At 55.7% G+C, this 12455-nt stretch overlaps 1 protein-coding gene across 2 annotated transcripts in view; it reads left to right on the top strand.

Annotated features, from left to right (window-relative positions):
• The first annotated feature begins 560 nt into the window (after positions 1–560).
• The window catches only part of LOC113214281 (uncharacterized), a 12417-nt gene continuing 522 nt past the window's right edge, over positions 561–12455 (top strand). Inside the window, exons 1-22 of one of the 2 annotated variants that reach the window (XM_052269803.1) lie at positions 561–789; positions 905–1063; positions 1196–1306; positions 1393–1677; positions 1973–2430; positions 2704–3043; positions 3228–3413; positions 3735–3920; positions 5028–5306; positions 5591–5860; positions 5952–6103; positions 6186–6492; positions 6578–7162; positions 7311–7577; positions 7799–7955; positions 8101–8201; positions 10025–10197; positions 10454–10620; positions 10828–11209; positions 11291–11719; positions 11968–12103; positions 12222–12397. In XM_052269803.1, coding sequence (XP_052125763.1) covers positions 771–789; positions 905–1063; positions 1196–1306; positions 1393–1677; positions 1973–2430; positions 2704–3043; positions 3228–3413; positions 3735–3920; positions 5028–5306; positions 5591–5860; positions 5952–6103; positions 6186–6492; positions 6578–7162; positions 7311–7577; positions 7799–7955; positions 8101–8201; positions 10025–10197; positions 10454–10620; positions 10828–11209; positions 11291–11719; positions 11968–12103; positions 12222–12397 — 5325 coding nt within the window. In that variant the 5' untranslated portion in view covers positions 561–770. Of the gene's footprint in view, positions 790–904; positions 1064–1195; positions 1307–1392; positions 1678–1972; positions 2431–2703; positions 3044–3227; positions 3414–3734; positions 3969–5027; positions 5307–5590; positions 5861–5951; positions 6104–6185; positions 6493–6577; positions 7163–7310; positions 7578–7798; positions 7956–8100; positions 8202–10024; positions 10198–10453; positions 10621–10827; positions 11210–11290; positions 11720–11967; positions 12104–12221; positions 12398–12455 lie in introns of both variants that reach the window. The other variant, XM_052269798.1, reaches the window with a different exon arrangement.

The raw sequence follows: 12455 nt of genomic DNA, 5'->3' as shown, positions 1-12455 counted from the left end.
GGGGGGGTAGACAGGTGAGGATAGAGCGAGCGAAATGAAATGCGGCCAGAACTAAAGGCCACGTCAGCACCCCCACCAGGTGTGCAGGTGTTCACCCGCTGGACAGCCCGCTAGACAGCTCAGCTCGGCGAGCGACTGTTGCTTCGACACTAACGGGACCCAAGTGGACCTCCCCCACCACTTTCGCTTATGGCTTTGCGTGTCGCTGCGCCCCCCTCCCTCTTTTTACGATGCTTTAATATTCTCCTTTTTCTTTTTTTTGCGTTGCTTACGTGAACTCGATTTTTTTTTTTTTAATAATCTTTTCCGGTTTCCTGTGATACAACCACACACAACTGTTTCATAGCTCGTGAGGGTAAAAGTATGCATGCGACAACAGACGGACGTCAATAGGACGGCCAAACGGCCAAGGTTTTGTAGCAGTGCAATGGGAGCTGTACAATGGTCACGAGCCCCCCCCCCCCCTCTCGCCCAACACAGATAGTGTCAAACGCGAGGAGGTGATTGCCCGGAGAAAGTGACGTTTTCGCTTGTGCAAATACCAGCGCTGTGCGTTTTCCAGCGCGCTGATTGGTTCCGAGTGTTTCCTGTCCGCAGATTTCCTTCCCTTTTTTTAGTCCGTTCTAGTTTCATATACCACTGCAACCAGGGCATTCATCCTCGTTTTCTAATTTTAATGACCGAGCACTAACGGTACCCTTCGATTTGTGTTTCAGATATGGAGCCATTGCTGGCATGTACTAGTCCTTTACCTATCACATACTATTTTAATGTCATCATTAGTACAAGGTGAGAGAATCAGAGCTAGCCAGAGTTACTAACAAGCCTCCCGTAAAAAGATTCAATTTGATGAGTTCACTGTGTTTTTGTTGTTTTTTTTAAATTATTTTTTGGGGGGGCACAGGCCAATGTTTTGGCGGCACGGAGACTTACGAGAAGACGACGGGGGTGAAGTTCTTGTTCGGGGCGTCGCAGGGGATCCTGACCCAGCCGGGCACTGGCATCACCCGCGACTGCACCGCCATCTGCAGGCAGACTCCCACCTGCGCAGGATTCACCGTCGGTGAGTACCGCGCACACCTGCGATACCTGCTGCGCCAGAGAAATTAAAATCAATTTTTTTCCCGAAAGCTTTGGAAGCTGATAAGGTTGTTTTTTTTTGTGCTTATAACTAATGTCACCTGATTTCCCTCAGACTATGAGGCGTCCAGATGTCAGTCGTACAGCGCCGACTCCAGCGGACACCGGTCGAGCCTGCACGATGCCCTGGGGAGCAACTACTTTGAGAAGATTTGCCTGCGAGGAGGTGAGTCGAACGACTTTTAAAAATTCGGAATGAGAGAATAATCAGAATAAAACGAATGATGACCCGGTTCTCTGCGCGCACGCCAGTGTCGAACCTGAACGCCATGTGCGGCGACCGGCTGTGGGCGTTCGAGCGCGTCGTCGGCGCCTTTCTGGACGGCTTCGACGACCGCGAGGAGCACAACGTGCAGACCAAGACGGAGTGCGAGAAGCTGTGCCTGTTCGAGACGGCCTTCACCTGCCGCTCGGCCGAGTTCGACGAGGCGCAGAACATCTGCCGGCTCAGCAGGGAGGACCGCCGGAGTCAGCCGAGCGCCTTCCGCCGCCAGCCTGGCAGCGCCGTGGACTACCTGGAGAACCAGTGCGTGCGCTGTAAGTACACACTTTTAGTCTAAGTTTTTTCCTCATACTTTTTAACTCATAGTTTGTTTTTTTTTTACTCACAGTTATTCTACTCATAGTGTTTTTTACTCATGATTTTTTACTCACGGTCTTTGACTTAATTTTTTACTTATATTTACTCCATCTTTTACCTGCATAGTATACGTTTTCTTCAAAACATAAACGCGCTCTTTCGCTTTCTAGAGGATGCGTCGGGTTGGCAGGGCCACACAGCCAGATGGCCGTGAGGATAGCATTTTACTCAAACTATTTTCACTGACTGTAGCGCTGCCGGACTGCCGGTACAACGTGCGCCCGGGCTTCTCCGTGGTCTCCATGGACGAGCTGCAGTTCGCCGCCAGCCAGTCCGAGTGCGAGGCGCTGTGCGACCAGGCGCGCGGCTTCACCTGCCGCGCCTTCACCTACGCGGCCGACGAGAAGCGCTGCTACCTCAGCGGCGACGACTCCATCTCGCTGAGCAACGCGCCGCTCGCCATCAAGCGCGGCGCCGTGTACGCCGAGAAGCAGTGCAGCATCAGCCAGTGCGACGACGGCCTGTTCACGTTCGAGAAGGTGACGGGCCACTTCCTGCGCTCGGCGCAGCAGGTCGGCCTGGCCATGGCCTCCTCGCCCGGGGTGACCCTGGAGTGCGGGGCGCGCTGCCTCGAGGCGGGCTCCGACTGCCCGGCCTTCTCGCTCGACTACGCGGCCATGAAGTGCTTCAAGCTGGACCGCAACACGCAGGTATATATAAATGGGAAAATTTTCCAGGGAATAATAAAAATAATTCCAGGAAAAATTGGAAAATGTTTCCAGGAAAAGTTGGAAAATGTTTCCAGGAAAAGTTGGAAAATGTTTCCAGGGACGGCTGAAACTTTTCCAGAAAGACTTGGAAAAACTTTCTAACATGTCCAGAAAAATTTAGAAAAATTGAAAAATTTCTAGAAAAGTTTGAAAAAAGTTGAAGTTGTCAGAAAAAAAATTCAGACATTTTTACGAAAATTCCTCGACGCATAGGGCCGCGGGTCGGAGCTGTCGCCGCGCGAGGGCCAGACGTACTTCGAGAAGATCTGCCTGCGCGGCAACGTGCGCGGCTGCGTGGGCCGCGCCTGGGCCTTCGAGCGCCGCCCGGGCAAGGAGCTGCGCGGCCTGGACGACGTCAAGCTGCCGCTCGTGCAGACGAGGCGCGACTGCCTGGAGGCGTGCCTCGCCGAGCGCCGCTTCGACTGCCGCTCGGCCGAGTACGACTCGCAGACGGCCGAGTGCAGGCTCAGCTCCGAGGACCGGCGCACCCGGCCCTCCGAGTACGTGGACGCGCCGGCCAACGTCGAGTACCTCGAGAACCAGTGCCTGTCGCGTGAGTAGAGATTTTCACGGAACAATTTCAAACTATTCCAGAAAAAAATTGGAAAAATTCGGAATGGTTCCAGAAAAGTTTTAATAAAGGAAAGATTCTTTAAAAAAAATTAGATAATTCTAGAAAAAAATTCTAGCCATACTTTTTTTGAAAAATTGAAATTCCTGACTGACTTGCCTTGCAGCCGACCCCCGCTGCACGTTCGAGTCGGTGGCCAACTCGTACCCGCGCTACCTGGACCTCGTGTTGCCGCTCGTGGCGGACGAGCGCGACTGCGAGCGCCGCTGCTACTCGTACACGGACTTCATCTGCCGCTCGTACTCGTACTACCCCAGCGGCTCGCAGTGCTTCATCAGCGGCGACGACAGAGGTCAGTGGAATTTGGACTATGATTTTCTTTTACCCCCCGGGGGTTCAAATATCATGGGGGTCCCTATGTACTCCGATAATGCTCCCGATCCTTTTGGGACCCAATGATAGTTTTAGCCCGGGGCACAAATATCATGGAGTCCCCGTTGCCAGATGGTTCTGTCCTGGAACCCAATCATACTTGTCTCCCCCTATAGGCACTATAGGTCACGTGCTATGGGAACGACCCTCCAACTTTTTCACGGATTATGATAAAGTTACCCCCCACCAGCATGTAGGGGATACATTCACCATACACTGACTTTACTTTCTACACTTGCAGCGTCGGCGGGCCCTGAGGCGCTCATGAGCCGGCCGGGCACCAACTACCTGGAGCGTAACTGCCACCACACGGGGCCGGGAGGGCACCCGATCCCCGGCGCCCACGGCGGGCCCGGGGGGATCATCGGCAACCTGCCGGGCTTCGGCCCCGCGCTGCCCGGTAGACCCCTGCCCGGCGATCCCTCAGGTACAATCTTCAGCAGAGCGGGTCAGCCAGAGCTCGTCGGCGTCGCCAGTAAGACTCCATCAAATCTATATATCGGCATGTCCACCCGCACTTTGTTTAGAGGAAAACGTAGTTACGGTGAAGTGTAGTGTAGCAAGTAGTTTCTTTTTATTTTATTTTTTATTCTTTTGGTTTGACGGGAATGTAGTCGGAGCGCACGGTCCATGAGCAGCATGACTAAGGAAACCCTCAGTAGCAAGGTTTTTGTCACCTCACGAAGACGCAGATTCTTCTCGTCGAATATCGTGTGCGATAAAAGATGTTAAAAATCTGCGTTTCGGTTAAGTGACGGTATGGCTTTGTTGTGTAGACTTCTACCGTAGCCGTAGTCGAATGAGGTCCAAACGTTGTAGTCACCAGTATACGCTTGAGCGAGTAGATGTAAGGAATGAAATAACGAGAGCATATCAATTGCATAAAGCGTTGTCACATAACCATCACCGTGTCATCCGGGAGACGCAGCAAAATTGCCGCACGTATAGCTTCGTCTATTGCTATCTCTAGCCCTCTCACGGTGATGAACAGAGCTGGAACCACCTCAGTCAGAAATGTTTCCACAATTTTAAATGGGCGTCAAAGTATGAAATTTCAATCGGAATACAAAGAAAGTTGGTTTGCATTTCAGCTGAAATGTCATTTCTGACGTCGAAGTTTCAAATTATATTTCTGACTGAGGTACGGCTTGCTGCTTGTTTGGAGCATGGTGGTATAGTTCACGGGCCTGCCCAACGTATCATCGCCTCCAATATCGCAAACAAGAGGTCATATCGATGTCACCAACAACACATTGGGGGCCTTAGGACAAAAAAATATTTAAAAAAATTAATATCTGGTCGAAATTTTGACTTGTACTTTTACTCATCAGATGTAAAAATCATAAATCTGATTGACCATGTGTGCTGCTTGTTCAAACACGACATGGTCAGTACGACGATTCGAGTCAAAGATTTCGGCTATAACCAAGGCCACGCCGTCAATGTGGCGTACGGGCGACGTCGATACGACCTCGATGCCCACGGGTGGTCGGGCCTCCCCCGCTGACCCGGGGTACTCGTCGTGCACCCGCAGATGGCCGGTGCCCCGGAGGCGGGCGGCCCGAGTTCGAGAAGGTGGCGGGCTTCGAGCTGGCCGCGGGCCGCGCCTACAACCTGGAGCGCGACACGACGCCCGGCGTGGCCGTGCAGTGCGCGCAGCTGTGCCGCTCCGACCCGCGCTGCGGCGCCTTCAACCTGGACTACGCGCGCTCCGAGTGCACGGCCCTGGAGGGCGAGCCCAGCGCCACGCGCCAGCGCCTAGACCTGAGACCCGTGCCCGGCGTCGCCTACTTCGAGGCCATCTGCCTGCGCGGTCAGTACAACACAAAACCCGCGCCTAGAAACTTAAATTTACAATAGAAATAATTTTTTGAAAAATTTTCAACAACGTTTTCTTTGAAAGTCTATTTTTATCAATTTTTTCTGAAATTATTTCAAATTTTTCCGATTTTTTTTTCTGGATAAATTTCGGCTATGATAATTCCCACCCGCACCATTGAATTGAAGTGGGGTGCTTTTTTACGGGGATACCTTTTCCTCGAGGATACCCTTTTCACGGGGATACCTTTTTCATGGGAATACCCTTTTCACGCGCAGGCGGCGGCTGCGGCCTGGCGTGGACCTACGAGCGCCACATCAACTTCGAGCTGCGCGGCTACGACCGCGTCATGATCCCGGGGCTGAGCAAGACCGAGTGCGAGGAGCGGTGCGCCGACGAGCGCACCTTCCTGTGCCGCTCCGCCACCTACAACTACCGGCGCCAGGAGTGCCGCATGAGCACCGAGGACAGGCACACCCAGCCGCACGCCTTCCTCCCCTCGTCCGAGGCCGACTACTTGGAGAACCAGTGCGCCTCGCTCGCCGCCCGTGAGTCCCTCTACGTGAAGGTACTGTACCCCCTCGGTGACCACCACATCTGACGGCGTGCTCGTGTGTGTGTGTGTGTGTGCCCGAACAGCTCTGGAGCGGTGCGTGTACCGCAACCAGCAGCGCGACCGCCAGCTCGTGTACACCGACAAGGCCCTGTCCACGTTCAGCGACTCGAGCTGTCAGCACGCCTGCGACGTGGAGCGGGAGTTCCTGTGCCGCTCGTACACCTTCCTCAGCACGGTAACCGCCACACTCACCATAAGAAACCACTCTTTACAAACAAAACCTGTCGTACTATCGCACTAACGACGGGCGTGTTCAGACGGGGCAGAGCTCGCACCAGTGCCTGCTGAGCGGCAGCCTGGGCTCGTCCATGGACAGCACGGCGTACCAGGCGCAGAGCGGCGCTCTCTACGCGGAGCGGGAGTGCACCGGGCTGCCCCTCCTCAACCCCACGGCGCCGGGCATGGGCTTCGGCCCCACGTTCGGCCCGACGTTCGGCCCCACCATCGGCCCGACCCTCGGCCCGAGCCTGGGGCCCAGCTCGTCGCCCGTCCCGCCGACGGCGGGCGCCTTCTACCCGCGCCCGGGCGGCTACCCGTCCTTCCCGCTGCTCCCGGGACGACACGGTAAGCGGAGCTCACGGGGACGTCACACCCTTTCTGATGTCGGCCTAGTCCACGACGTGAACCCCCGGGTGTTTCTGCTTTGCAGCTGGCGGCGCCGTGTCGGTGACGCCCTACCCGACGGGCGTGTACCCGGCGGGCTCGCCCGGGCCGTACGCGGGCGCGTACCCACCGGGCGCCTTCCCCTCGCCGTCGCCCTACCCGCCGCTCGCGCCGGCGCCGGACCGCAACTTCCAGGGCGCCTTCCCGACGGGCACCTCGACCGGCGGCGGCTTCGGCACGGGCTTCGGCACGGGCACGGGCTTCTCCACCGGGCCGGGCGGCGCCGCGGGGCCCGCCGGCAGCCCCAGCCCCTTCTCGCCCAAGCCGGGCGCGCCCGACCCCGTCCTCAACCCGTACCCGTGCAGGGGCACGCTGTCGTACGAGAAGGTGGCGGGCGCGACCTACACGCCCGCGCGCCGGGACGCCATCCGGACGCGCGCCGACATCGGCATCTCGGGCGAGTGCCTGGTGGAGTGCGCGCAGCAGCGGGAGCGCTGCCTGGCCGTCAGCCTCGAGAACGTCCGCGGCGGCCGCCAGCGCTGCTACTCGCTCGACCGCTCGTCGGACGCCGAGGCCGCGCCGCTGGCCGCCGCGCCCGACCTCGCCTTCTTCCAGAAGATCTGCCTGCAAGGTGAGCTGCGCTCCAGAACACCCTCCAGAACACCTTCCTGAACACCGAACACCTTCCCGCACACCGAACACCACCCGAGACACCTTCTAAAACACCCTCCAGAGTCGTTCCTGACGCACACCTCTGTTTCGCCGTGTCCTCTTCGCAGAACGCCCCTGCCCGAAGGCGTGGGTGTTCAACCGGGTGCCGAGCTACGAGCTGGTCGGCACCAACTCCATCGAGGTGCGGAACATCTTCAGCCGGCGGCAGTGCCAGGACGAGTGCCTGCGCGCCACGCGGGTCGTCTGCAGGTCGGCCACGTACTACGCGAGGGACCAGCTGTGCAAGCTGAGCCCCGAGACCCGGCGCACGCAGCCGCACACCTTCCGCAGGGCCACGCCCGACGTGGACTACATGGAGAACGAGTGCGCGCCCCGTAAGTCCAGCTGCATTCGTCTAACACAGTATTTGATATTTTAATTTTCCAGAAAAGTGCATATAGGAAATTTTCAAGAGATTTCTTCAAATTTTTTCACTTTGCTGGAAGTATTTTATTTATTTTTTCATTTTTTTCTGGAAAAGTTGTGAATTTTTCCGGAAAATTTTCGGACTGGCCGACGGCCCTTTTCTTATAACCTGCATTATACTCGGACGCAGAGCCGCCCAACTGCGAGTACTCGGACTCCCCGGGACGCTTCCTGCCATACACGGACCGCTACGTGGCGAGGACCTTCGACGTGAACGAGTGCAAGCGCCTCTGCGACCAGGAGCGCGAGTTCCAGTGCAGGTCCTTCAACTTCCACGCTGTCCGCAGGTACGCTACTACACGGGGGTTGGTCGGTCTCGGGGCGCCCGCCGATCGTCGGGTAGGCCACCCGGTGCGCGCGAGTGCGCAGCGGGGTTGCCTACCCCGCGCCCGTCAGGCTGACCGCCGCGCTCTCTGGTTTCTGATCCGGCAGGGACTGCTTCTTGTCCTCGGACGACACGTTCGCGGCGGACCGCGCGGCCCTCATGCTGGACCGGGACTTCTACTACAGCGAGCGCGGGTCCTGCAGCAACGGTGCGTTTCACGGCCGGCCCTCGGCCCCTCCCTTCCCCTCCTACCCCTCGCGGTCTCCTCCCCTCTACCCCTCGCCGTCCCCCTCCGCCCCCTACCACTCGGCCTACCCCTCCCCCTCCCCATACCCGCCCCCGAGCGGCTCCGCCTGGCCATCCTCCGCCTCCCCGTCACCCTCCCCATACCCGTCACCGACTGGCACCGCCTGGCCTTCCGCCCAACCCTCGGCACCCTCATACCCGTCACCCGGTCCCTCCACCTACCCGTCCGCGTCCCCCACCCCTGTCCACTACGACCCCCACTCTCCCCCCAGACAAGGTCATTGGTTTTGGCAATGGGGCTGGCCATGGGGATAGAGAATAAGGGCTGAATGATTTCTTTTTTATACAATTACTTCACACCGTAAAGAGCCTTGGGGCCCGCACTGCTTTTTGTACCGAGAGTTGGCAGAAATAAAGTAGGACTCTGTTTTTTTATACGATAGCTTACTTGCGTTTTTTGAAGGTGTTTTTCTTTCGACGACGATGATACCTCACTTGCGTCGCCGTAGACTGACCTCCTGCCTGCCTCATTTGAACGGAAAAAGTTAATAGCATGCGTCGGTCTTGTGCAAGGCCACCAATTTTGCCTTTTTTTTCATTTTATTTTTTTACTGTTTTGGAAAGTAAACTTGGGGTCGGAGGTGCAGCGCGGCGACGCAGCCGCCGCTATGTCCATAGTCGTGACTATCATGAGCTCGCACCAGACCTCCTCAGAGAACAGTCAATAGTATTTATGTTTTGGCCTAGAAAAAAATTCTGAACAGTGTACGCAACTTTCAGGAGCGTTACAGGCATGAGCCACATTTGCTAAACGCATCCTCCATCCTCCCCTAAACCCCCCCAAAGGCTATAGCTTTAAATGCCTTAAAAGAAATTGGGATGTCGAACAAAAGCGAAAAGCATCGCCGCATGCATAGTCGTAGCGCCCTAGGAGATCCTCCAATAGGCGCTGCAATTTTCTAACAGGAATTCCCCGATTGTTTCCATCAAACATCACGGAAACTAGAAATCCTTTGCTTACAACCTTGTAACGTTTTCCACGGGGAGTCCTGCTAGTAGTCACGACTATGGATGCGGCCAACCCTGTCCCTCGGACCACCACAAACACACAAAAAAACACGACACACCACACTGGAAAAGAACTTACTGGGGTACAAACCGATTCTGCTTCATAATCTTGACACAATCGAGTTCAGTAAAAACATTTCAGGAAAAGACGAATGAGTGAAGCCACGGTGCGAACACCCGCAGAAGTTAAGTTTCGTTAGTCACGACTATTGGAGCAGGCTGGATGGGGGGGACTAGTCATCGAGAGGGAACCACGTGACCACGGGGGCACCCCATGGGCCTCATGCATGCCGACAGTAAGGTGGTGCGTCGCGGGATCGCTTTGTAGTTTTTGTCAGTAAAAGTAGAAGCTTTGTAAAATATAGCAGTAGCAAAAAAACGTAGTTGAGATTTTCTCCTTCGGGACGAAAAATTTGAAAAAGCATGCCCCGCACATATACGGTGAGAGTGCGAACGTAGAACACGCAGTCGCTGCAGTTGGAAAGCAGCGTGTCAGCCGCACGTCCGAAGAGCGAAACACAGTGAAATGTAAGGTAAATGCCATGTGGAATGCGGCCTGCCCTCTCACAACGGTAAGTCAAAAGCTTTTTGTCTTAGTTTAGTTTGCTTGCATGCCGAATGCGCTTGATGTAAACAACAACAGCTAGAGCTTTAGTTCAAATTTTTCGAATTCTCCCGCGCGCGAGAGACTGACGACAAGCTTTTCCCACCCTGCAGTGCGCGTGGACTGCACCCAGTCCGACATGCTCATCACGTTCCTGTTCGGGGCGCCGTTCGAGGGCCGGGTGTACGCCACGGGCAACCCGCAGGCGTGCTTCGAGATGGGCAGCGGCCAGGCGCAGCTCGTCCTGCGCATCCCCATGGGCACGCAGTGCGGCACCGTGCAGCAGGTAAGGCAAAAACAAAAGCAAAAAATTAAAAATATTGAGAAAAAAGTTGGAAAAAAGGTTGAAAAGGGTTAGAGAAAAAAGTTGGCCAAAAAAATAAAAACAAAAGTTGAAAAAAGTTTTAAGTTTTCCCTGCAAGAACAAAAAAAAAATCACTTAAAAATAGAAAATTTTCTTTGTGGAAAAGTGCATTGAAAGTTGTCTCTATTTTCGTGCGTCAATGCGGTAGTGATAACACTTCTCTCTATCTTTCTCCCAGGGCCGCGGTCGGTACGTGAACCATGTAGTGATCCAGCAGAACCCGGTCATCATGCAGGAGACGGACAAGACGGTGCGCGTCGAGTGCTCGTTCGACGCCAGCGACCAGACCGTGTCGTACGCGCCTTCCGGGACGCGCGACCAGGAGGGCGGCGGCATCTCCGTCACGTGAGTGTATCTCAGACAGGCAGGGATTTAAATTTTCCAGAATAGGGACTTTTGAGAGATTTTTCAAGAATTTGTTTGAACAATGTCTAAAAAAATTCCATAAAAGTTTCATCTTTTTCCAAAACTAAATGGAAGTATTTCATTTTCTTTTTCTGGAAAAGTTTCAAATTTTTCTGAAAATCTCAAACTCACGACAACATTCCGCAGTGTTCCGTTCCGACCGTCCGGAGCCAACATCGTGACGAACACGGCGCCCACGCCCAACGTGCGCATGCGCATCGTGACCCGCGCCGGCCAGGAGGCCGCCGTCGTCGGCCTCGGGGAGGAGCTGCAGCTCCGCGTCGAGATCGACCCCACGAGCGCGTTCGGCATCTTCGCGCGCAACCTGGAGGCGCGCACGGACAACGGCGAGCTACTCACCCTCATCGACAACGTGGGCTGCCCCCGGGACCCCATCATCTTCCCGGCGCTCCAAGTGGAGCGTGGCAGTCGCGACTTGTTCGCGGACTTCAAGGCGTTCCGCTTCCCGTCCACGGCCACCGTCAACTTCGTGGCCACGGTCCAGTTCTGCCAAGACATCTGCGAGCCGGTAGGTTACACGACGCTGCCGCTCACCCCTCCCTCTGACCGTAGGCATTCTCACTGACCTTTTGATCCTGACTCCCTTCAGATTCGCTGCTACAACGGGGTGCACTCGTTCGGCAAGCGGCGTCGGCGCTCGGCCAACGACTCCGCCGTCATCGAGGACGTGTCCGAGGCCGTCGTCCAGGAGGGTCGACCGGCCCCTCTCGCCCTCGTCCAGCTGAACGAGAGCTCCACGACGTCCTCGCCCATCCACTCCTCGTCGACGCCGAGCACCACGACGACCAGCTCGACCCTGGCGCCGCAGACCACCGCCATGGCCTCCACGTCGGCGGCCTCCACAACGAATGCGCCCGAGTCCGTCACAGTCGCGACCGCGCCCTCGGCCTCCAGTACCGCGCGCACGGCCTCCACGACGACCCCGTCGTCCGCCTCGTCGACGACAACACCAACAACCACGACGACAACGGCTAAGCCCGAGGCCGACCTGCCGGGAGAACTCCCCTTGCAGCTCAGGGTAACTATCAAAAGAAAACGTTGACGTCGGTGGGGCGTCAATAAAACGCCGAAAGTCGAAGTGACGTCGATTGAACTTTTTTTTACCATGAGCATCTAAATCGACGTCTGTTCGACGTCTAATTAGTGCCCGAGGCTCACTAGATGGCCTGGCGTCATCGTCGTCGTCCCCGGTGAAAGCGAGAGTGGCATACTGTGGTACAACGGGAAATTGTTTTGATCATATCCTGCGTTATTTGTGCCCCGCAGCTCGTCGTGGGCGAGGACTCGCTCCCCAAGCCCGCCACCCCCAAGAAGAACGCAAACCTTGGCCCTGGTTCCACGCCTATCCTGGACGGGGGAAGGCCTGCGAGTGTTATACAACAGGGATCGGACGTGAGCGCGAGTGAGTGACGCAATCTTGTACCGCAGTTTTCATTTTCCCTCCACATTTCTCTCATTGTCTTTATAACTGCTATCTCGGCAACGCAATTAAACGATATTCCGATTCTCATGATGACCAGGCCCGGTGGAGAGCGCTGACTGCACACCCCAATCGTCTCTTGTGGCTGCCACAACTTCACTAATGCTGTTGAACGCAGCCCTCTGTGTAGGGTTCGCCTTATTTTATCGCGTTCGAAAGAGGCAATGGAGTAAAGCAAGCGATCATGGGGCTCAATTTGCACCAGTCCAGGTTGGGGTGAGTTGGACAACTCTGTGTCTTACATTCTTACATATTTTTGATTTTTTTTTTTAAT

This window comes from Frankliniella occidentalis, unplaced genomic scaffold (genome assembly GCF_000697945.3).
Source record: "Frankliniella occidentalis isolate FOCC.00 unplaced genomic scaffold, Focc_3.1 Scaffold5, whole genome shotgun sequence".
Classification (NCBI taxonomy): Eukaryota; Metazoa; Arthropoda; class Insecta; order Thysanoptera; family Thripidae; genus Frankliniella; species Frankliniella occidentalis.
The sequence above is the reverse complement of the archived record's forward strand: the minus strand, read 5'-3'. Positions and strand labels throughout refer to the sequence as shown.